Genomic DNA, 24,377 nt, shown 5'->3' with positions numbered 1-24,377 from the left:
AATAATTATAATGATTCAAATACAGAAACCAACGAAACATCAAAAGTGGCGTAATAAATCGCTATGTTATGTACGTTAGCTAGTAGTAGCTACCTTTTATCAACCCTTATTCTGTCATATTATTAATACCCAGCTCGCGACACCAAACACTTCAGGACCCCGATACCGACCCCGCCGGCGTGGTCGACGACTTCCCTCAATCAGCGCTTATCGCTATCGACCCACTAGGGTCAATTAATTCTTTCACATATTTTTCCTCTCAGACGACGCCCTGAGCCAAGGCTCGCGCCCAACTGGGCACCTTCAGGTCTGTTGTCTTAAAACATTGTACCGCGTGAGAGCCTTCAGCGCTCCCCATTTGTCCGGCCAAGTAGTTAATGCCACCTGTGGCAAATCTACAATAAATCACGTCAAAAAAAAACATATTATCAGGTGCGTTAACGACATCAGATCTATTCGTTCATTATTAGGTGTTTAAAGAATCTTCTATCGTGTGGGTTTGTCAGGTGGAATACCAACCTCATCAACCAGCCCAGGGTTATTATTGAGCAGCCAAAATCCTCTGACATGGCTCATGGTACGACTACTTACATCAGTAAGTAGTAACCGGGACCAACGGCTTAACGTGCCTTCCGAAGAACGGATCATCTTCTGGACAATCAGGTGATCAGCCTGTAATGTCCTAACCAAACTAGGGATCGCAAAGTGATTTTTGTGATATGTCCCCATCGGGATTCGAGCCCGGGACCTGCGGATCGTGAGCCCAACGCTCAACCACTGGACCACGGAGGCCGTTTAGAGAATGTATCGAAGATGTACTGGGTACTGTAGCAAACGCGCAGCTTAGATTTTTTTACTTAATGTTACTTTTATACCTACTTTAATGGTTGTAATCGTAATTATTTCTTATTTATAACTAAAAATCACAATAAAAAAATTATCATAGCACATACAAAAATAATAAAAAAATATATTTAAAGAAATAATCAAAAAATATATACTTAATTAAATCATAATTAATTTTGTATTATTAATTCTCTACTTAAATTGTTTATTGAATGTAATTATTTTTTATTCGGGAAATAGGGGTGAATACTAAAGATATTAAATATCTATAATTATATTTGAAATCATACCAACATGTGTATTTCTTTTTATTTTTTATTTGTTTTTATTTTATTTTTCTTCCCGGGCTTGTCGTAAAAACCGACAGAGGTTAAGCGTCAGAATAGCCAGTCGCTCGACATTTTTATTTATTTATTTAAAGTTAATGGTGCTAAGTCAAAAAAACATAATTATGGAACTATTTAATTTGACCACCCAAATCCTCTGGTAGTTGCGGCATTGAATAAGGAATAACACTACGTATAGAACGGCAACTCTCCGCTCCCCACCAGCGGCTGAGTTAGGTTTACCTCACCCCCTCGGTTTTACTTTAGTCTTCAATCGTATGGCGTCAGACGTCACACACACAGATACGCGTGTACGATAACGTCAATGTGTAGTGTCTGTGTAAAACGAGGTTGTTTGTATGAAGTGTCCGGGTGTGGTTGAGTTTGCGAATATGGGTATATTCGCTTTGTAATGAAATTTTATTTTAAAACAAATACTTTGAAATACTATAACTGCATAAGTATGTGTATGTGTGTTGAGGAGCTCGGTGGCGCAGCGGTAAACGCGCTCGGTCTGCGATTGTTGAAGTTAAGCAACTTTCGCAAAGGCCGGTCATAGGATGGGTGACCACAAAAAAAAGTTTTCATCTCGAGCTCCTCCGTGCTTCGGAAGGCACGTTAAGCCGTTGGTCCCGGCTGCATTAGCAGTCGTTAATAACCACCAATCCGCACTGGGCCCGCGTGGTGGTTTAAGGCCCGATCTCCCTATCCATCCATAGAGAAGGCCCGTGCCCGTGCCCCAGTAGTGGGGACGTTAATGGGCTGGTGATGATGATGATGATGATGAGTATGTGTGAGAGTGTAAGTTAATGTCATTTGCGGAAAATCTACAATAAGTCATAACAAAAAAAACAAATTTAAATACTTCTTAATTGGGTCGTGTTCTGGGTTCAAGATAAATTGCGAAATTCTGATTAAGTACTAAATAAGGACAGAGTGTATAACTAACGAAAAACATTTTCTTTTTTCTATTTAATTTATTCATGAATTTTAATCAAGAAAAACATAATAATAAGTCCGACATTTTATCACGTTTTTCCATGAAGTCACAGTGTGCTTCTCCATACAAATGCCATAGTAATTTCGTGTTGATTAAAACTGATTTGACTAGTTGGAAACTAGCCTCAGAAAAATCGGTGCGTAGGTATATTTTTCATTGCAGTTATTTTAGTAGGCCTTTGTGTAATTTCTTCTTTAACAAACCTTTTAATAAAGCACCTTTATCTGAAAAAAATAAAATGTTCATATAATTATACGTCCCCCTCCAGCCTCCGTGGTCTAGTGGTTAGAGCGTTTGGCTCACGATCTGGAGGTCCGGGTTCGATTCCCGATGGGGACATTATCGAAATCACTTTGTGAGACTGTCCTTTGTTTGGTAAGGATTTTAAGACTTGAATCACCTGATTGTCCGAAAAAGTAAGATGATTCCGTGCTTCAGAGGGCACGTTAAGCCGTTGGTCCCGGCTATTAGCCGTAAAAACACCTCCACCAACCCGCATTGGAGCAGCGTGGCGGAGTATGCTCCATACCCCCTCCGGTTGATTGAGGGGAGGCCTGTGCCCAGCAGTGGGACGTATATAGGCTGTTTATGTTGAGGAGTTACCGCTCTATACGCTCTGTACGTACCTTTACCATCAGAATTCTTCTCCAGGGTTACCGGTGGAAGGTTCAGGACGCTTATTTGTACTGAATCTGAAAAATAAAATTAGGCTGTTCATTCACAGTTGTACACATACATACATACATAAACTCACGCCCGTAATCCCTAATGGGGTGGGCAGAGCCACAAGTAATCAAAGACAACTTGCAGCCACTGTTGATACGAAGTCCAAAGATGGATATGATGAACCTTATGGTGATAAGGGATCAGCCTATCGCCCATAACATTAGTCCATCATGTTAGAGGACACAATCCCTCTGTCGGTTTTTCCGACATGCCCGGGAAGAGAAGCAGCTGAACGTGTTCTATGTTTTTATATGCTCCCAGAACAGCATAGAAGCAACAGTTGTGTCGACCATTATAGACTATACGTTAGTCTAACAGAACGGTGAGGTGTAGGTAGTTAGTTCTTGCGATGTATGTACCACTGACTACCCGAATTAAGTCTTGGGCATATTTTGTCGACTTAATAATAATAATAATAATAATAATAATAATAATAAAGTTGTAAATCTTGTAAGTGCATTTTTACAAAGTGTTACATTTTGAAGTGACTTTCTTTAACAAACCGAACTGAGCTTCGAGTGTCTTTTTTTGACGTGACTTATTGTAGATTTGCCGCAGATGGCATTAACTACTTGGCCGGACATATGGGGAGCGCTGAAGGCTCTCACCCGGTACAACGTTTAAGACAACAGGCCTGAGGGTGCCACGTTGGGCGCAAACATCGGCTCAGGGCGTCGTCTGAGAGGAAAAATATTTGAAAGAATTAATCGACCCTAGTTGGTCGATAGCGATAAGCGCTGATTAAGGGAAATCGTCGACAACGCCGGCGGGGTCGTGGGATCCTGAAGTGAGCGAGAGTCCCAACACCCTTAACTTCTTAGAATACGAGTGTAGGCTTACCTTGACTAGTTTTACTAACGGATTCACTTGAATCAGAAGATCCGCTTTCATCACTAGAAGAACTTCCATCAGACGTTTGTTCACTGCTCCCATAACTATCCTTAGTATACCTGTTGCAGTTAAAATTACTTTAGTCTTCTTCTATTGTGTGTATGTGGATTACCAACCTCATCAACCCTGGTGTCAGGGTTACTATCGCGTCGCCAAATTCCCCTGACGTGGCTCATGGTACGAATACTAACTTACATCCAAGTAGTCCGGCCTTCAGAAGCACAGATCATCTTACTTTCGGACAACCAGCCTGTAATGTCCTGACCAAACTAGGGATCACAAAATGATTTTTGTGATTTGTCCTCACCGGAATTCGAACCCGGGGCCTCCGGATCGTGAGTCCAACGCTCAACCACTGGACCACGGAGGTCGTTAATATTACAGTTAAATTGCGCCCTTCCTTGTCTTCTTCTATCGTGTGGGTTGTGAAGTGGATTACCAACCTCATCAACCCTTCTTCTTCTGTACGACCTTCGTGGTCCAGTGGTTCAAGCGTTGGGCTCACAATCCGGGTTCACATCCTGGTGAGAACGTATCACTGTAAGGACATTACATGCTTCTTCTTCTTCTTCTATCGTGTGGATTGTGAGGTGGATTACCAACCCCATCAACCCTGGTGTCAGGGTTACTATTGAGCCGCCAAAGGCCCCTGACATGGCTCATGTAACGACTACTAACTTACACCAGTAAGTAGTAACCGGGACCAACGGCTTAACGTGCCTTCCGAAGCGCGGATCATCTTACTTTCGGACAATCTGGTGATCAGCCTGTAATGTCCTAACCAAACTAGGGACCACAAAGTATTTTTTTTTTTGTGATATGTCCCCACCGGGAATCGAACCCATTACATTCTGATCACCTGATTGTCCGAAAGGAAGATAATCCGTGCTTCGAAACGCATTAAGCCGTTGGTCCCAGTTACTATTTACTGATGTAAGTGAGTAATCGTTACATGAGCCATGTCAGGGGAATTTGGCGGTTCAATAGTAACTTTATACTTTATTGCACTTAACAACTAGTTACATCACAAACAAGAAATGGACGTTTACAAGGGTGGACTTATCTCTAAGAGAGATCTCTTCCAGCCAACCCAGAGGTAGTATTAGAGTAACTGCGGAAGAATAAAAAGAGGTGCAATATATTAAATACATTATAATAATTATATCTACATATAAAACCGTTTAAATATATACACATATAAAATATACTATACCTACATATATACCTATTATATATATAACAATATACTTAGACTACGAATACTCTATGGATAAATAATAATAAAGTAAATAAATACACTTCTCATCAAAAAAATCGAAACACTTCCGTTTTCATTGTTTCTGTCCGAATTTAACACAAAAAAGGATTCATACGATGAAAAAAAATACATAAATGTATAGCTGGCAGTTTGGCCATTACAGTAATAAGCGAAAATTCTAAATTCAAAATTAGAATTTCATTTGTTTATCTTATAAACGAAATGAATCACTGTTTTGAGACAAATGTGTGTTTAGGGTTGGAGTACATTTAGCGTTTAAAAACTAAAAATTGGCGCCTATCCTTAAACTTTTTGTTTTTTATTTCAATACTGTGACTTTGGGACGTCTGAAAACAGGTTTTTTTTCTAAAACGTATGGATACTTCGCCCACAGAAGCCGCCCAAGTTGTGGCATTGCTGGATTCTGGCCTTAGTCAGCGTGTTGTGGCTGCAAGACTGCATCTAAGCCTGTCATCTGTTCATAGAGTCTATAAACGTTATCGAGAGACTGGTTTGTTCACGCGCCGTTCAGGATCTGGCAGGAATCGGGTCACTTCTGAGCGAGATGATCGATTTATTGTAACAACTTCTTTAAGAAATCGACGCCTTAACGCTTTTCAACTGCAGCAGCGGCTTCGTGTTGTACGAAGGGTGACTCTACAATTAGAAGAAGGTTGAAGGATCGTGGACTGGTACCGCATAAGCCAGCAAATGGGCCGAAATTAACTGCAGACCATCGAAGAGCGCGCCTTAACTTTGCACGTGAGCACCTAAATTGGTCATACCTACAGTGGAGCAAAGTTCTCTTTTCTGATGAGTGTAAAATTATGCTGTATGGTAACGACGGAAGGAACAAGGTCTACAGAAGAGACGGAGAACGCTATGCACAATGCTGCATTGAAGAAAAGGTCAGCTATGGTGGCGGTTCGTGGACGGTTTGGGGAGGAATCAGCGCCGACGGTAAGACAGAGCTTGCTTTCGTGTCTGGGCCACGTCTGCCTGCACTAAACTGTCATCGGTACGTCGAAGAGTGTCTCGAGCCTCATGTGATGCCCTATGCACATTTTATTGGCAACGGCTTCATATTCATGCACGACAATGCTAGGGCTCACACCGCGGGCGTCGTACGAGATTATCTTAACGAAGTCGATATCTCTATTATGGAATGGCCAGCAAGAAGCCCGGACATGAATCCCATTGAACATCTGTGGGATGAATTAAAGAGACGAATTCGAGCAAGAGATCCTGCCCCAGAAACACTTAGCCAGCTGCAAGATGCAATCCAAGAGGAATGGGACAATATACCACAGCATGTGATCGTGACTCTCATCCGATCGATGAAGAACCGTATGGAAGCAGTAATTAGAGCTCGGAGAGGGAATACAAGTTATTAAATAAACGTTTTTTAGCTTTTTTTTTCATTTACGTGTGTTGTTTTATCCATTTCCTTTATACTCCATACGGAATAAAAATGACTCATTTAACAAAATACGAAACCTATGAAAAATTCATTTAAATTTAGAACATTAACATTAAGATTTGATAAGCTCATATTACTCACTATTAAACGACATTTAACATTTATTCCTAAATGTACACATTTTTCTGATAATCCTGACAAAACGTAAACTTGCAAGGTGTTTCGATTTTTTTGATGAGAAGTGTATATATGTATAACTTAAGCTAACCCTGGTACCAGGGTTAATGAGGCTGATATTCCACCTCACAAGCCATACGATAAGAAGAACTGTAACATACCCGTCTTCATCGTGTGTCTCGCTTGTTCCGTTGGTAGTTTTATAATGTGTAGTGTTGGTAGAATTGGAGGTTTTGACATTATGTTCGTGCTCTCTCTGTGTCTTCGTTATCGTGTCTGTATGCTGCTTCTTGACCTGCACCAGGCCGTTCAGGCCGAGGGTTTGGTTTTCTGGAAATTTTACGTCGATTAGTATTAAAGAATGAGCCATGTCATACCTTTGGCGGCTCAATAATAACTCTGACACCAGGGTTGATGGGATTGTCGCCGTCAAGTGGCCAAAAATTGTTCATAATAAAGTTTAAAACACAACTCTTTTACTGTTGTAGGCGAGTTTTCAACGGTTTAAAACGATTTATTTGGGTTTTAAAACGGCAACATTTGGTTTAAAACGTTTTAAATCGTTTGTTTTACATCTATAGTCACTTCTAACAGATTTGCCGCAGATGGCATTAACAACTTGACTGGACATATGGGGAGCGCTGAGAGCTCTCCCCGGTACAATTTTTTTTGACAGCAAGTCTGAGGATGCCCAGTCGCGAACCCGTCAGAAAGGATAATATTTGAAAGAATTAATCGATTCTAGTAGGTCGATAGCGATAAGCGCTGAATAAGGGAACTCGTCGGAATGCCGAGTGGGATGATTCAGTTCATGGTTATATGTTGAAGTGGAGTTTTCAAGTTGGAAAATACTTAATTTACAAAAAAACACAAGAAAATAATCAAGTGTTTTGCGATGGAAGATTCCACTTGATATCAACTCAGAATCACGAGCTGAATCATCCCCCTCAGTGTTCGACACGGTGTCACTAACACTATGTACGGTCACGAGCATTATTATGTATACACTTTGGTACCATGTCACATTAACTTTTTTGACAAATTGAACTGTAAGTCTCACTAAATGTCAAATGTGTTAGTGCGACAGAGTCCTAAAGTGGGTACATTATATTGCTCATGGCTGTACGTCTACTTACTTTTCTTGACAATTTTCTGTGTCTTGGTCTTATCGAGATTCTCGTCTTCTTTGGTCTTCTCGTTAGTACTAGTTACTTTATCGACACTATTCTCGGTCTTTTTGGAAGACCCGTCGCCATTTGTAAAAGTTTTTGATTCTTTATTTATAGTGGTTTGGCTGGTCACATCGCGGTCTTTGGTGACTGTTTTATCTGTTTCTACTGTGTCAGTTTCTGTCACCTCCTCGTCTGACGATCCAAATAGTCCTTTTCTTGCTGTAATTATTTTTTTCAAAAGTAATAACTTTAATAGGTTCCGTGGTCTACCACAGAGTCAAAAAAAAAATTAAAAAAGGCTCACGATCTGAAAGTTCACTGTCGAAAATCATGAATAAAGATAAAAAAAATAAAGAATAACGATTCAAAGGAAGGAAAAAAGGAAAGAAGGAAAAGAAAGAAAGGAAGGAAGGTTTTTTTAGAATAAAGATTCTATCTATCTATCTATCAAAGCATTGGGCTAACGATCTGACCGGCCTAAGTAGTTAATGCCATCTGCGCCAAATCTACAATAAGTAACATCAAAAAAAAAGGGCTCACTATCTGAAAGTTCACTGTCGAAAATCACTTTGTGAGACTGCCCTTTGTTTGGCTAGGACATTGCAGGCTGTTGTCCAAAACAGTAAGATGATTCCGTGCGTCGGAAGGCAGGTTAAGCCTTTGGTTCCGGGCTACTAACCCAAATGCCTCCACCTACTCGCAGTGCAGCAGCGTTGTGGAGTATGCTCCATGCCTCCTCCGATTGATTGACGAGACGTCTTATTCTATCGCGTGGGTTGTGAGGTGGATTACCAACCTCAGCAACCCTGGTGTCATAATTACACCACTGTTTACAAATAATTGTTCCACTGTTTAATAATAATTGTTGTTGTTTACAAGTAATTGTTGTTGTTGTGTTGTTGATTGTTGTAATTTTGTTGTTGTTTGATTGATCGGTGGAGTGGATTACCAACCTCAGCAACACTGGTGTCATAATTATAAAATTTATGTTGTTGTTGGTTTTGGTCTATTACAGAATCGACATGTAACCAGGAGGTCTTAAGTGCAACCAGTTTAATTATTACTTTGCAAGAAACTGAATGAACTTTTGCACCTTATCGTACTTACAATGTTATGCTACTTGCTTAGTTACCTTTTTTCTTCTGTACCTTCGTCGCAGTATTATGTGTCGATTCATTGTCTTTGGAATGCTGATGCACTTCAGACGTTTCCTTAATTGTCTCTTGACTATCAGTTACTGTTGTCCCATCATTCGATACATCCTTAACAGTCGTTTTTGTAGAATCTTCATTATTCTTCGAGACTGTGTTTTTGGTGAAGTCTGATGTTGTAGATTTTTCGCATTTTTCCTTTCTCAGCCCCAAAAGTGAGGGTTCTGGAAGAAAAACAGTAAGTAGTTGTTTTATTTTTTCTTACTTACATTTAACCACGCCCCAGGCACTTCATACAAAATACCTCGTCTTACACAGACACTTCACATTGACATTATATGTGTGTGTGTGTGTGTGTGTGTGTGTGTGTGTGTGTGTGTGTGCGTGCGTGACGTCTGACACCTGAGGGGGGTGAGAGGGGGGGATAAACTTAGCTCAGCCGCTGGTGGGGAGCCCGAAGCTCCGAAGCACGGATCATCTTACTATCGGACAATCAGGTGATCAGCCTGTAATGTCCTAACCAAACTGGGAATCACAAAGTGATTTAGTATGTCCCCACCGGGCTTCGAACACGGGGCCTCCGGATCGTGAGTCCAACGCTCAACCACTGGACCACAGAGGCCGTTATGATACGACTGGTGGCTTTGCACAAAAGATAGTGTGTCATACACACTTGGTCAAATATTGACAGTCTTACTAAGTATAAATTACTTACAGCGTTATACAGGATGTAACAGTTGCATTCTAATATGTTCGGTCACGAGAATTAATATGTATACACTTTGGTACCATGTCACATTAACTTTTTTGACAAATTGAACTTTAAGTCTCACTAAATGTCAAATATGTTAGTGCGACAGAGTACTAAAGTGGGTACATTATATTGCTTATGACTGTACATTTGACTTCCTCAGAGGCGACCTCCAGGTCTTCCTCGACCTCAGCCTCAACCTTAACTCGAGTTTACTCCAGTAATGTTTTTTGTTTTGGTTTTCCCCGAAGGACAAGGCAAAGGGAACGATGCCCATACAGCCACGTCTTATGTATTATTATCTTGATGATGATTAATGAAATGATGAAAGGTGATGACGATAAATGATGAAACGTAAGCCCCCACCCTCGGAGCGGACTCCTACTCAAAACCCCAAACGAATTAACTCAAAAGTCCGCATAACATTTTGTTGTTGAGTTATAAAGCGGCTTGTTGGCACGAAGCGAAAATAGATAGTAATAATATAATAATTATAATTTTGAAATATCCAAAAATGAGCATGAATTATGCGATGGAAAAATTGCACTTTCTTTTATAATTGCCAAGTATGTTATGTTAGCTCTACCATGCCTGATGGTAAGCATAGAGATTTATTCCATAATTCTTAAACAATATCTTTACAGGTATACCCAATGCGATATCGATACATAAATGGGATTAAATATTTTATAAAACAAAGTATGAATAACATCTAGTATTACCCACTGAAATAATTTAGCGACCGTTCTCGGACCGTCCGTTCGTTCATTCCGTTCTTTCGTTCGTTTCGAGATGCCTTTATTTCACTAGCAACTAAATCAGTTACGAGTTTGCGACTACCTACTGGCTACTGAGTTAATATCAACTCAGTATTCGGTACCGTATCACTAACACCCTGTATTTACTGTTTATACTACATTTGTTTTGTAGTGAATAATAAAATAAGTGGGTACTTACGTGGGTATCCTTGGATACTGACGACCGTCTGAAAATAAAAGATTTTAGTTTAATAACACGCCTATATCCCCGAAGGGGAGCGCAGACCTAACCGGTATTGGGTTTTTCCCTTCGCGCGTTGGAAGATCAGTCAGTCGCTTCTGTAAAAGCCGGACTTGAAACCTTCAGGTTAGGTAGGACGCTGTGAGAAACGGAATAACAAAAGATGATGATTCAGCATTGAAACATAAACACGCATGGTTCCAGTAAGCGAAGAAGTATAGTACATAAGTCCACTCCTTGCCAGCTATAAAGGCCCATTTACGACTTAAATAGGGAACAGGGATATATATCACCAGTGCCAAGGCTTTTCTTGCAGCTTCTTTTCCCCGGTTATACAGGTCGTGAGAAGCTACAGTAGTTTTAGGCGGATGAGACGTTCGTTATGTAAAAAAAGACAGTACAAAGTGTAACTATGTTACCTACTGAATAAAGATATTTTCGAATTTGAATTTAAAGCGAAACGAAGTCGTGTCGCATCAATCACAAAATTAGCTCAAGTGATGACGTCATTATTTTCGTATTATTATGTTGGCAGTACATTATTTTCGTATTATTATGTTGGCAGTATGACATGCTCAACTCCAGTGAGTGAAGTCCTCGAGTCGAGGACGTAAATGTCAACTTGAAATACCAAAATGCTCAGCTGAGGACGAGGCGAGTGGAGAAAAAATCAAGACACGATACGATTGTACGGTACCTACTAGGTGCACCGAACTTGAATATTTGTTGGATTGTAGCACTGTTGTGGGTCCACTAATGCACTACTTCAATAACACGCACTGGTTATTACTGTTAATTAATATTTATTGTTAATTAATTGAGGAGCACAATGTCGTTGTTGTAATGGTTCGTAGCAGAGAGAGAGACACAGAATTATTGCCATATTAAATATAACAAAAAAGTAATTTTGTTGGGTTGCCAACATGCTGCGCCCCACGGAATGCGAATCTAAGTACTACTATTTACCTAGTTATATCTATTTTACATTATCAATATAGGTACTTAAATGTACTTAGATCATGTTCACAATTCAAATGTCACCTAAACCATTTTCATAAATCAGTTGTTATAAGAATAAGCATGTAGTTTTAAATAACATAAAGGTATACACATATGAAATGCACACATCAAAGACAAGTAAATGTAAAACAAGTAAAATCAATGTGTGAAAAATAGAAAGCTCCAACATAATCTGTTACAACACAGAGCTATTGATATATGTATCTTTATTAAGTACAACACATACTTATTTGTAATAACGGTAAGTCACCATTTCTTAAGAGTAGACAATAAGTAAATACCAAATTTAGGAATGTTTTCTTTTCGTACTTATTGTAACTTAACTTACAGAAGTATAAAATATTTTTAACGTAAAATATAAAAATTATAGTATAACATAAATGGCAAAAGCAGATAAATTCGAGTTATCGTCGATGAAAGAATTAGTCGAAGGGTAATAAACATATACCTGAAAGTGAGCGACTATATACTTTACCATTGGAGGTGGTTACCTCAAGTGCTCGCACTTTGCCATCGTTGCCAGGAAAAACCTTAGAAATACGCGCCAGTGGCCAATACAGAGGTGGAGAGTTCGCCTCTTTCAATAATACCATTTTTCCTACACAAATGTTAGGCAAATCGTCACGCCATTTGGGTCTAGATTGTAAAACGTTTAGATACTGCCTGTGCCATACCTTCCAGAAGGACTGTTTCATATTTTCTACTATTTTCCAAAATTTAAGCCTATTACTAGGGACTTCTAAAATGTCTGGCTCAGGATACGAGGTGAGTGGACAACCCACAATAAAATGACCCGGCGTGAGGTAACTAAAATCAGAGGAATCCGATGAACACACGGGCATTAACGGACGTGAGTTTAATATCGACTCTATTTGGCATATAACCGTATGAAGCTGCTCGTAAGTAAGTATACTCTTTTGCAGTGTTCTTTTTAAATGATATTTCATGCTTTTTACTGCAGCTTCAGCGAGGCCAGCAAACACGGGCGAGTAGCTAGGTGTGAAGTTAAATTTGATACCAATTTGTGATGAATAATTTTGCACCTGTGTTTGATGGCTCGTTGAGCTGTTAAGCTTGTACAAGTCAGCTAGATGGTTAGCCGCGCCTTTAAAGGCACCTCCGTTGTCGCAAAAAACTTCAGTGGGCATAGCACGTCGTGAGATAAATCTCTTAAAACACGCTAAGAATGTGTCTGTAGATAGGTCAGAAGCCACTTCTAAATGTATAGCTTTTGTAATAAAGCAAACAAATACGCAAATGTAACCTTTTGTGACTAATGCTCGTCTGACTCTAGAATTTTTAATTTGTACCGGCCCAGCAAAGTCTATCCCGACAACTTGAAAAGCTCGGGAGGCGGTTACGCGCTGCTTAGGCAGCGAACCCATCAGCTGCTTTGCACAAGCTGCTTTCATCCTGAAACAAGGTAAGCATGAATATGTTATCTTCTTGATTTGGCGCAAACCATTAACGAGGTAATATTTTTGATTTAATTGTGATAACAATAGCTTAGGGCCAGCGTGAAGCATTCTAAGATGCTCATGGTATATTATAAGGTTGGTTATTTTAGAACCTTTGGGCAATATAATAGGATGTTTTTGGTTGTAAGGTACTGCAGAGTTATGAAGCCTTCCTCCTACACGTAACAAGCCTGTATCGTCAATAAAAGGGTGTAGAGGTTTCAGAGAGCCTTTGACGTTCTCACCTTTATGCAGTGCACGTATCTCGTCCTTACAATAATATTCTTGTTCGTGCCTAATCAATATACCTAGCGCCTGCCTTAATTCGTCGCTCGATATGTGTTTCGATCGAGATTTAATATTACCTGGCTTGCAATTGTTACAGAAGCGTATGACGTATGCTAAAATTCGCGTCATTTTATTCAAATCTGAATATTTTTCTACTAACTGAAAAATTTGTTTTTCTTTCAGGGTGCAGAGGACCACGTCGGCGGAGGGGGCGGTAAGAGCATCGTCGTTGCCGCGCGGAGGAGCTTCGCGGTCGTCGTCACACAACTCAGGTAAGTTCTCCGTATTTTTAGGTATATTAGCATTAAATATGTACTCCCTTTGTTTCAGAAAATCTGGCCCGTCCCACCACATACTGCAGGAAGGAAGTTCTCGCGGGTCCAGACCTCGGCTGATGTAATCTGCGGGATTCTCGTGTGTGTCGACGTAGCCCCAGCGCCATCTCTTGGTCAACTGTTGAATGACTCTTACCCTGTTCGATATATAAGCTTGTAATTTTATTACATTTGTATAAATCCACGACAAAGCTATCTGTGAGTCAGAAAATAAATAAACGTCATCAATTTTGAGTTTTATTTGCAGTGTATCATACACTTTACGTGCAAGTCGTGCTAATAACAAGTTAGCATTAAGCTCAAGACGTGGGATTGTTAGTGACTTCGTGCGTGGGTTTATTCTGGACTTCGAACAGAGTAAGGACATGGTAACATTACCTGATTTGTCTTCTACTCGTAAGTATAAGCAGGCACCGTAGCCTGTGCTGCTTGAAGCGTCGGCAAAGCCAACGAGTTGCACGGCTTTTGCGTCGCTCGGCACCTGTATGTTCCTGTCTAAAAGAATTGGTTTCATAGCGGCTAAGCTGCTTGCAAAGTCAGCCCACTCACCCTTTAGCTGTTGCGGTGGGTCGGAATCCCAACCTATTTTCTCGCACCACAACTTTTGCATAATCGCCTTCCCCCTAACAATGATAGGTGAAATGAAACCTAGTGGGTCATAAAAGCTAGCAATGTGACTTAGAATTTGTCGCTTTGTTACCGCTCGAGACAGGCTTTCGGGAGATTTTATGATGAAACAATCTTTTTTAGAGTCAATTGTCAAACCTAAAGCTTTTATACTATAATTTTCTTTTTGCAGTTCGATCATATCTACCTGTCTTTTTTCCATGGGTATGTCAGCCAAAATAGTTTCGCAATTAGACGACCATTTATGCATTTCGAAGCCACCCAAACTAAGCAAACCTGCAAGCTGTGCCTTCGCTTCCAATAAAATGGATAAATTTGAACTTGAATACAAAATGTCATCAACATACACACAGTTTTTAATGATAAATGAAGCTAAAGGAAAGCTGGTTTCGTGCAAGTTCGCTAGTTCAAGCAGACATCGTGTGGCGAGGTAACTCGAGGTTTTTAGGCCGTATGTAACGGTATCTAGCCGAATAATGTTAATAGGCTGATTAGGTTGATCACGCCATAAGATGTTCTGCAATGATGCATGCTCAGGGTTGACTAGAATGTTTCTAAACATCTTTTTGATATCCGTGTTGAACGTAAAATCTCCAATTCTGTATAATAAAATTATTTCAAAAAGATCCCTCTGTACCACCCCACCATTGAGTAAGATATCATTGAGAGAAACCTTCTTTTTCGTTTTCATAGATCCATCGAATACAACGCGAGTTCGTGTTGTTTTACTACTTTCATTGATTACCGCGTGGTGGGGAAGGAAGTAGAGTGGATCTGTGTTAAAATTTAATGATTTAAAATCCACAAAATGTGCATGGCCCAATTCCACATATTGGTGGATGAAGTTTTGGTACTCTGTCAACAAATTAATATTTTTATGAAGCTTTTTTTCAAGATTTAAAAATCGGTATAGCGCCAAATCAAAGGAGTCCCCTAGAGTCGCATTAATGTCATGTATCGGCACTTTCAAAGGTAAATCTACTGTAAACCTATCATTCTCCAATTTTACAGTTTTTTGAAAATGCTTTTCTACCATATCATGCTCAGATTGTGTTTCAGTAAAGATCTCTGGCACTTTTTCGCTATCCCAAAACCTTGCGATAGATGTCTCTACATCAGAAGAACATTTTGTGCATAAAAGTGAAACAACATTCGTTACCTCAGATTGGTGAGGCAAACAGCCTCCAATAATATGACCAAATTGTGTATTAAGTATACAAGGTACGCCCTCCTCCCTCTGGCTTGGCTGCGACGCGCTGGTCTGCTCAGACGACGGCGGCAGGAGACGCGCTGACTGCGTGCGCGGCGGCGGGGCCGCGCAGTGAGCGCAGGCAGCAAAGCTCGGCGTCTCGCTGCTCACCTCCGCCGGAAGCAGCACCTGGAAAAACACGTCCGCCCCTATTAACATATGTATGTCAGATGGTTTATAATATTCATCATCGGCCAGCTGGAGGTATGGGGGAATATCAATAGTTGATGGTTCAATCCTGGTCTGTGGTAATTGGCATGTTATGGTGTCGACTACATGACAGTTAATGGAAGTCGTGTATGGCGTTTTTAATGAATGAATGTCAAGGGAGACAGAGTACTTTATCTTATTTTTATTATTTGTGACACCTATAATATTAGTGGAGTCTTCGGTAGGTGTCAGACCCAGGACTTCAATAGCCTTGGTTGTAATTAATGAGGCCTGAGAAGCAGAATCCAAAATGGCTTTTATATGGACTTCTCGGCCGTCTCGTGCATATAATTTTACTCGAGCTGTGGGAATCAAAACATTTGAATTAGTGCCTGACATCATAATTACTGGCTCATTTTTGTCTTCGTCTCGATGCAGCAGTGTGTGATGGGCCTTTTTACATACACTGCATCGGAAATGAAATTTACATTTACCAGTATGCAAGTTCAGGCAAGTGTTGCACAGCTTGGCTTTCTGAGCAAAAGTTATTCTGTCCGCTGAAGGCAGTAATTTATAGATTTTGCAAGTAAAAAGTTTGTGATCTTCAGACTTACAGTAAATGCATCCTCGCTTCTCCCTCGTCACCGCGTTGATCGCCTTTGTTGTAGTTGATGGGGAGCCTGCATTCTCCATAGCTAATGCACGCTTTTCCAAGAAGCCCAGAAATTGAGTCACCGTTGGGTCCTCCTTCGCGTCCCGTTCCAGTTGATAGGCATGAGACGACTGGGTATCTATTTTGCGTGTGAAAATGCACATTAAAATCGGGTTCCACTCATCTACTTTCGCACCTAGATTTTTTAGAGCAGCTAACGTTTGTTTTATTGACGATACAAACTGCCTAATGTTGGCAGGTGAAGGCTTCGTGATGATTGATAAATCAAGTAAATGGGAGATGTGTTCATTTACAATCTTATACTTGTTATTATATCGCTCGTCGAGCAATTTGACAGCTTCTATGAAGCTAGCGCCTATCATGGGTAGATTTTTAACAATATCGAATGATTCACCTTTTAGAAATGAGCGTAAATAATGTAGTTTTTCTACATCACCTAACGTGGGATCATTTTCAATAAGAGACCTAAACATTTCGCGAAATGTCGTGTACTCGGAATATTTACCGTGAAAAGGCATAATTTCAATGACTGGCAGCTTAGCATGCCTCTGAGTTGGTGTAGGAGGGTGTGACACGTGATTCGTGGAAGATCGTCTACTTAGCTCGCTTTCTAAACAAGAAATAATAGTGAAATACTTTGTCTCACACTCCCCTACATCCTCCTCGTCGGTACCTTTTTCACACAAAATTCTGTTATTATATTCTTCGTACTTTTCGAAGGCCTTTATACAACGCTCCCTTTTTAAATGTAACATTGCAGTTGTCCACTCACCTAAGTTTCCATCTTGCACGTCTTTATATAAACGTGTAATCGTGGCTTTTAGATAACCACGTTGCAATACGTAATTTCCACTTTTGTCGCTATCACACATCTTATCAGATTCTGCCATGGTTTGTTACACTTATTAAACTTAATACTAATGGTAACTACGTATTTTAAATTAGAACTTAACAAAATAATATCAGTAAATTAAAATTTCAATCGAAATGTAAACAATACGATACAAAATGGCGTCAGTGAAAATTTTCGACTGGAACTCGGACGCACGATGCGATGCGACGTGGTGGGAATACAGTAGTACCAACTGCAGTGTGATGTAACGCTCCGTGATTGGTCGTAGAGCTCGTTCGTGGGCGTGGCACTTCTCGCGGCGAAATTTGAATGGGCCAATGGCTTCTTTCTCATCTATCCTGAATTCTTGATGGCTTTGTATAATTATTTTCGGGAGAGGAATGATAATTTTTGAATGTTTCGCACTCCAAACCTCCAATCTTTTTTCTTCGCTCCTGCTATTGTGCTTGAAAAATCGCCTCACTCGCAGTAATACACCAAAAAGTGCGTGCGTGCTCGCTTCGCGCAGATCGCTGCTTCACCACTCACAGGCCGCTGTTTCTTCGAAGGACCATATGTACGGTACCTACTAGGTGCACCGAACTTGAATATTTGTTGGATTGTAGCACTGTTGTGGGTCCACTAATGCACTACTTCAATAACACGCACTGGTTATTACTGTTAATTAATATTTATTGTTAATTAATTGAGGAGCACAATGTCGTTGTTGTAATGGTTCGTAGCAGAGAGAGAGACACAGAATTATTGCCATATTAAATATAACAAAAAAGTAATTTTGTTGGGTTGCCAACAACGATGAGAGTAGATAGTCACCATTCTATACGTTTTCTAAAATATTTGCCGAACTTAAAGATTACCCCGACAAGTTGTAAGTTACTAAAGTCAATCAATCAATCAATCTTTCCTGACCGTATTCGTCCACAGCGACTCGACAACTAATGAGTGCGTCGTTCGTGTGCTCTCATGTGACTGACATATCCGAACTTAGCATTAAATGTACGACCGCATTCAATGCACGTCAGCACTCCTCCTAAATAGTTATAATTTATGGCAGCAGGTGGTCGCGCCTTGAGCTCGTCTCGTTCTGTATCGAGCTTCTGAAGTCTCTCCTTCTCGAAGTCAAACACCTTGGTGTTCACTGTACGCCTCCATAACGACCGTTCAGCTGCCTTCGCCTCCCATTGCAACGGGTCTACGCCTTGTTACTAAAGTAGAAGTCCACCAACTACTTTTTAGTAACTGCTTTCTTCTCGGTTCCAGTGGGTGGCCTTATCGGCCCACCCCCAATTATCCATGCCTGCAGTGCTATTTTGTCCATTTGTGGGGGCTCATCCCTGTTGTTTGTTCTATCAGACTCTTCCGCAGATCTCAGATTTCTAATGGCAAATCAGCGGCAAAACGTCGTGTAGTGCGCGCATTCAAAGCTGTTCAAATATGTTACAAAAATATGATAAACCGCTGCGCCGCAAACGAGTTGTAACTTGTCATAGACCTTTCGCCGCTGCGGTGGCTCTGCCGTCAAGTGCGCGCAATACAATTTAAAACTGTTTGGTACAGTATTACAGTGCGACATTATGCCGCTCCTCTTTTCTGCCGCGCGGCGAAAAACTCGTAGTGCGCGCCTGGCCTTACTCTACAGTTATGTTATGAATTAATATGGTATTCTTACCACAATTACGAGAAAAACGAAGACCTTCATAATGTACAGAATAAAAGTGGGTGTATAACTGATTTCTGTATCACTTATATACAAAGTCATTCCTGAATAGCATATACATAAACCTGTGCAAATACAGGTTTAAAAGAATTATTTGCTATTTAAATTTACCACCGTAAATGCGCCATTCTATTTTCTCCGGTAATATATTTAATAACAGTGTTTTAGTAAAAATATCACCAAGTCTACGGACGCCATTGTGTCTTACATAGTACTTACTTACGGGTTTTTTTTTTAACTATTATTTAAACAAACAGCCTCCGTGGTCTAGTGGTTAGAGCGTTAGGCTCACGATCTGGTGGTCCGGGTTCGATTCCCGATGGGGACATTGTCGAAATCACTTTGTGAGACTGTCCTTTGTTTGGTAAGGACTTTTCAGGCTTGAATCACCTGATTGTACGAAAAAGTAGGATGATTCCGTGCTTCGGAGGGCACGTTAAGCCGTTGGTCCCGGCTATTAGCCGTAAAAACAACTCCACCTAACCAGTTCATCTTGCCATGGATGTACCTCTGACTACCCCAATTAGAATATAATAGTGGTTAGTATGTTGTTATGGTAAAATATTACACAGCAATCTTCTCTTCTTCTATTGTGTCGGTTGTGAGGTGGATTACCAACCCCATCAACCCTGCTGTCAGGGTTATTATTGAGCCGCCAAAGGCCCCTGATATGGCTCATGTAACGACTACTTACTTACATCAGTGAGTAGTAACCGGGATCAACGGCTTAACGTGCCTTCCAAAACACGGATCATCTTACTTTTTGTTGAGATATGTCCCCACCGGGATTCGAACCCGGGACCTCCGGATCGTGAGCCCAACGCTCAACCACTGGACCACGGAGGCCATTATACAGCAATGATTTATTATTTATTTATGTCTGTACATTTGCAACATTACATCCCTTACGTCACGAATAAGTTTTCACATATACCTAAAACACTTAACTATCACTAATTTAACATCCTCCATGCTACTTTTTTAGGGACAAATAGGGCAGTGGTTTCCCTCTTGCCTTCCGCCCCGCAGTACTCTGTCTGACGCAAGTGGGACGGCGCCCAGAGTAGTCTATTACAAAGCCATACTAGGACTCCTGTCCTCCGCCTCTGAATACCGACACTTACTGCTGCCCTCTGTCAGGTTCCAGGTTACAGTCCCTATGACTCGCCTGTTCTGTCCCGCATTGCCGTACCAATGGCTCCCATCTCCGCCTCAGCAACCGTTGAGGTATTAACCATTTATTTAAAACGATTTTACGTAATGAAAAATATAATAAATATTTATTATATCTGCATTCTCGACTTGGCCTTTAGCACTTCGGTGCGCTCTGTTGAATTAACCGCCGAAAAATTATGACGCATGGCATTTATTGCATAAGTAATTCTTTATTTTTGTTCCTCTATTTACTTAGTCTGATAATACATACATAAACTCACGCGCGTAATCCCTAATGGGGTGGGCAGATTTTTTTTTTTGACGTGACTTATTGTAGATTTGCCGCAGATGGCATTCACTACTTGGCCGGACAAATGGGGAGCGCTGATGGCTCTCACCCGGTACAACGTTTAAGACAACAGGCCTGAGGGTGCCCAGTTGGGCGCGATCCTCGGCTCAAGGCGTCGTCTGAAAGGAAAAATATTTGAAAGAATTAATCAACCCTAGTGGGTTGATAGCGATAAGAGCTGATTGAGGGAAATCGTCGACCACGCCGGCGGGGTCAGTATCGGGGTCCTGAAGTGTTTGGTGTCGCGAGCTGATTGGCTGCCTCTATGGCTAGAGTAATCGGGTGAGGTAGGCAGAGCCTCAAGTAATCAAAGACAAGTGCAGCCATGTCGTAAGCTGAATCCACCAACCCGCAGTTGAGCAGCGTGGTGGAGTATGCTCCATACCCCCTCCGGTTGATTGAGGGGAGACCTGTGCCCAGCAGTGGGACGTATATAGGCTGTTTATGTAAGCTGAATATAATGAACCATATCGTGATAAGGGATCAGCCTATTAAATACTTCCCTCATTCAGCGCTTATCGCTATCGACCCACTAGGGTCGGTTAATTCTTTCAAATATTTTTCCTCTCAGACGACGCCCTGAGCCGAGGTTCGCGCCCAACTGGGCACCCTCAGGCCTGTTGTCTTAAACGTTGTACCGGGTGAGAGCCTTCAGCGCTCCCCATTTGTCCGGCCAAGTAGTTAATGCCATCTGCGGCAAATCTACAATAAGTCACGTCAAAAAAAAAAGGCCTATTAAATAGGATACCTACCTAAGTAACGACGATTAAATTAGGTAAAAAAAATAAAAATAAAAAAGTTTATTTAGGTAAAACCTACGACACACATACATTTACAACATTAAAAGTTCAAAGTTCAAAGTGCTTTATTTGTAAGAATATAGGTAAGTACAAAATGTTCTTATAGCTAGGATGTCCGCCATATTCGACCTTATAATTCAGGTATACAAATTAAAATTATATATCATGCATTATCATGTCACATCAATTCAATAAATTAATATTATTAATAATTATAATTAAATCTATAACTTAAGTCAGCTAGTAAAATTTGACAAAAAACAATTCATACAAAAACAATTACATTAAAAGTCATTATACATTTCATCAAAGTCAATTATAATAAAAAAATAGAAAAAATGTTTATATTATATTACTTTGTAGAAAAATATTATAGAAAAAGATATTGTCCTAATTTAAATTAAAGTAAACTAATTACTTAATAAATAAATTCTCTTAAATTGTATACACATTTATCCAACAAAAGCTTTTTTAATGCGATTTTAAATTAATTAAAAGGAAGTGCATAAGTGTTGTATTTTGTTTTTTTCCTGTTTGTGCAATAAAGTATTTATTATGTTGTTATGTTGTGCTCTGATTTCTTTCGGTATTTTATTATACAGTTGGTGCCATACATATGACACTCTTTCTCATTAGCGCTGTGTTAGCATATGGTAAAAAAGCGTATAGTAAAATAAAAAATATAGACTCATTAATATAAATATGTAATGTTTTATGTTATTTTATTATATCAGAATCAGAATCAGAATCATTTATTCAACGTAATTATCATGGATAAACTTGTTGAAGGTCAATATAACATTTTTGAATTTACGTCATTTCGCAAGGTGTTATGGCTGAGGAGAAGAAATGACAAGAAACTGCAACAGCAACACATCTTTTAAATCAATGAGGGTACATTACAAGTTATTTAATAACTAGAGGAACACATTCAATACCAGACATTTTTATCGTTTAGGTAATCATTAATCTTATATATTTATTATTTTTATATTGGTATTTTAGTTGGCAGCCCTCAGACGTCACACACACAGTTGCGCGTGTTGATAATGTCAATGTGTAGTGTCTGTGTAAAACGAGGTTGTTTGTATGAAGTGTCCGGGGTGTGGTTATGGGTTGGCCGCCTCTATGGCTATGCAGGGTATTACTTTCTACAATGTCAGTTAAGCGGTGATAGAACCTATTAAAAATATTCATGCTTCGTATAAGCGTTACGGTTATACATTACGGTTTAGGTACTTACATAATTATGTGCTTTAGAGCCCAGTTTTTTGTTTCACTGTCTTTTGATTCCCCAGCCGGCTGCAGCTGAAAATCAGCGTCAAGTCTAGCTGCAGCTAGTCCGTGACATTTGCTGAGCTGAAGCCGTTTCGGCATTATGTATAATTATTATTAAGTAAGTAATTTATTTACCTAAGTACGTTACGTTAATTAATGTTAAATATGCTGAATAAATATTTTTTCTTTCTTTCTTCTTTCTAATGACACCGTAATACTGAGGGGGGTGAATACTCTTGCGCTATTTATAATCAGCGTCAGTCGTCGGGACTCTTTAAGGGAGCTGTTTACAGAAATAAATATACTGACGGTCGCAAGTCAATATTATTATGAAAACATGAAATATTTAATGCACGTAAAAATGTATCTCTCCTTCCGAAAAACTGTGAAAGACATACTTACAATATTACAAGAAATAAAAATAAAATTGGCATTCACAATTCTAGATTGAGTAAATTAAATCCATCTTTTTTGGGGTTATGTATGCGTTTTTTCAATAAAATACCAGATAATATTTTAAATTTGTCAGAAAATAAATTTTAAAGTCATGTGAAGCTTACTTTATTTAAAAAAGCTTATTGTAAGATTAATGATTACCTAAATGATAAAAATGTCTGGTATTGAATGTGTTCCTCTAGTTATTAAATAACTTGTAATGTATACCCTCATTGGTTTTTAAAAGATGTGTTGCTGTTGCAGTTTCTTGTCATTTCTTCTCCTCAGCCATAACACCTTGCGAAATGACGTAAATTCAAAAATGTTACATTGACCTTCAACAAGTTTATCCATGATAATTACGTTGAATAAATGATTATGATCTCTTGTCTTAAAGCGGTACAGGATAAGATTTTTGTTGTATGCTGTGTCCGGGGTGTGATATTAAGTAGCTTTTAGAGGCAAATAACGTAAGTAAGTAAGGTAACTTCATAAAAGGGAAGACAGAAGGAAAGAGAGGAAGGGGAAGACCAAGAAGAGACTAATGGAACAAATTAAAGAGAAGGCGAACGTCCTGTCTTATAAGGAAGTGAAGCCTTTGATAGACAAGAATGGAGAATGCTACACCGACAAGAGCGTGGCTCTTAAATTAGTGATGAACATAGGAAGTAAATAAAAGATATATCATTTATTTCAATCAGTATTGTAATTTATTTTTATAACTTTTTTTTACATTTTCATAATTGCTTTTATAATTACTAAAATCTGTAATCAGTATTAGTATACATGTAGTTAAGGTTGTTATAGGTGCAAATTCCAATACACACTATCTAATTTTATTTTAAGTTATACCTGTCATTTTCTTATCCGCCGAAAAGGAAAGGGACGGGTAATCCACAGGCGTAAAGTTTATGGAACACACGTCAATTTTAGGCAGAGTTTTAAAAAGCCTCCCAAAATTTTATATTGGGCAACCCGACAGAATTAAGTTGACGGCACACGTCAAACGGGTTGCATACCAGCGAGATGTCTATTTTATTCGCCCGGTATAACTTAAATTAAAATTAGGTGTCTGCAGGAATCGGGGCCATTGTGGTTCTCTGAAAGCTTAGGGTCACATCGAATTATTGACATTGCGCACTTACTTTTATATGCGCAAATGTTTAATAGCTCTCTCTCCTTAGCATTTATTACTCCCATCCAAAGGTGGGGTCTGCATTCTTCGTCTACAATTGTACAAGCTGCAATTGCTTTTAATTTTTTTAATAGCAGTA

At 39.7% G+C, this 24,377-nt stretch overlaps 2 protein-coding genes across 4 annotated transcripts; both read right to left on the bottom strand.

Moving 5' to 3' along the window:
• Positions 1–2,157: 2,157 nt before the first annotated feature.
• Positions 2,158–19,100, bottom strand: LOC126379555 (uncharacterized). Of its 2 annotated transcripts, none has more exons than XM_050028355.1 (8): positions 18,183–18,200; positions 10,676–10,703; positions 8,949–9,191; positions 7,781–8,035; positions 6,806–6,974; positions 3,739–3,848; positions 2,799–2,864; positions 2,158–2,396 (listed from the first exon to the last, which is right to left on the bottom strand). In XM_050028355.1, the coding sequence occupies exons 1-8, from the start codon at positions 18,183–18,185 to the stop codon at positions 2,335–2,337; spliced, it is 936 nt and encodes a 311-aa protein (XP_049884312.1). In that variant the 5' UTR covers positions 18,186–18,200; the 3' UTR covers positions 2,158–2,334. The 2 variants fall into 2 exon arrangements, with proteins under 2 accessions (XP_049884312.1, XP_049884311.1); XM_050028354.1 differs by lacking the exon at positions 18,183–18,200 and adding an exon at positions 19,039–19,100 and having other exon boundaries at positions 2,159–2,396.
• On the bottom strand, positions 11,422–18,097 carry LOC126379370 (uncharacterized). 2 transcript variants are annotated; one of them, XM_050028092.1, is made up of 3 exons: positions 17,289–18,097; positions 16,458–16,634; positions 11,422–15,822 (listed from the first exon to the last, which is right to left on the bottom strand). In XM_050028092.1, the coding sequence occupies exon 3, from the start codon at positions 15,478–15,480 to the stop codon at positions 12,160–12,162; it is 3,321 nt and encodes a 1,106-aa protein (XP_049884049.1). In that variant the 5' UTR covers positions 15,481–15,822; positions 16,458–16,634; positions 17,289–18,097; the 3' UTR covers positions 11,422–12,159. Both variants share the same exon structure in this region, with proteins under 2 accessions (XP_049884049.1, XP_049884050.1).
• Positions 19,101–24,377: the final 5,277 nt, after the last annotated feature.

The sequence above is a fragment of the Pectinophora gossypiella genome, chromosome 29 (genome assembly GCF_024362695.1).
Source record: "Pectinophora gossypiella chromosome 29, ilPecGoss1.1, whole genome shotgun sequence".
Classification (NCBI taxonomy): domain Eukaryota; kingdom Metazoa; phylum Arthropoda; class Insecta; order Lepidoptera; family Gelechiidae; genus Pectinophora; species Pectinophora gossypiella.
This window is presented reverse-complemented; position numbering and strand designations above follow the sequence as displayed.

Coding starts and splice junctions, on each gene's coding strand:
- LOC126379370 (XM_050028092.1), bottom strand. CDS start 15,480: ATGGTAGAAAAGCATTTTCAAAAAACTGTAAAATTGGAGAATGATAGG.
- LOC126379555 (XM_050028354.1), bottom strand. CDS start 19,068: ATGAAGGTCTTCGTTTTTCTCGTAATTGTG. Junction 6,975..7,780: donor ACAGAAAATTGTCAAGAAAA/GTAAGTAGACGT, acceptor TAAAATTTCCAG/AAAACCAAACCCTCGGCCTG. Junction 2,397..2,798: donor GAAGAATTCTGATGGTAAAG/GTACGTACAGAG, acceptor TATTTTTTTCAG/ATAAAGGTGCTTTATTAAAA.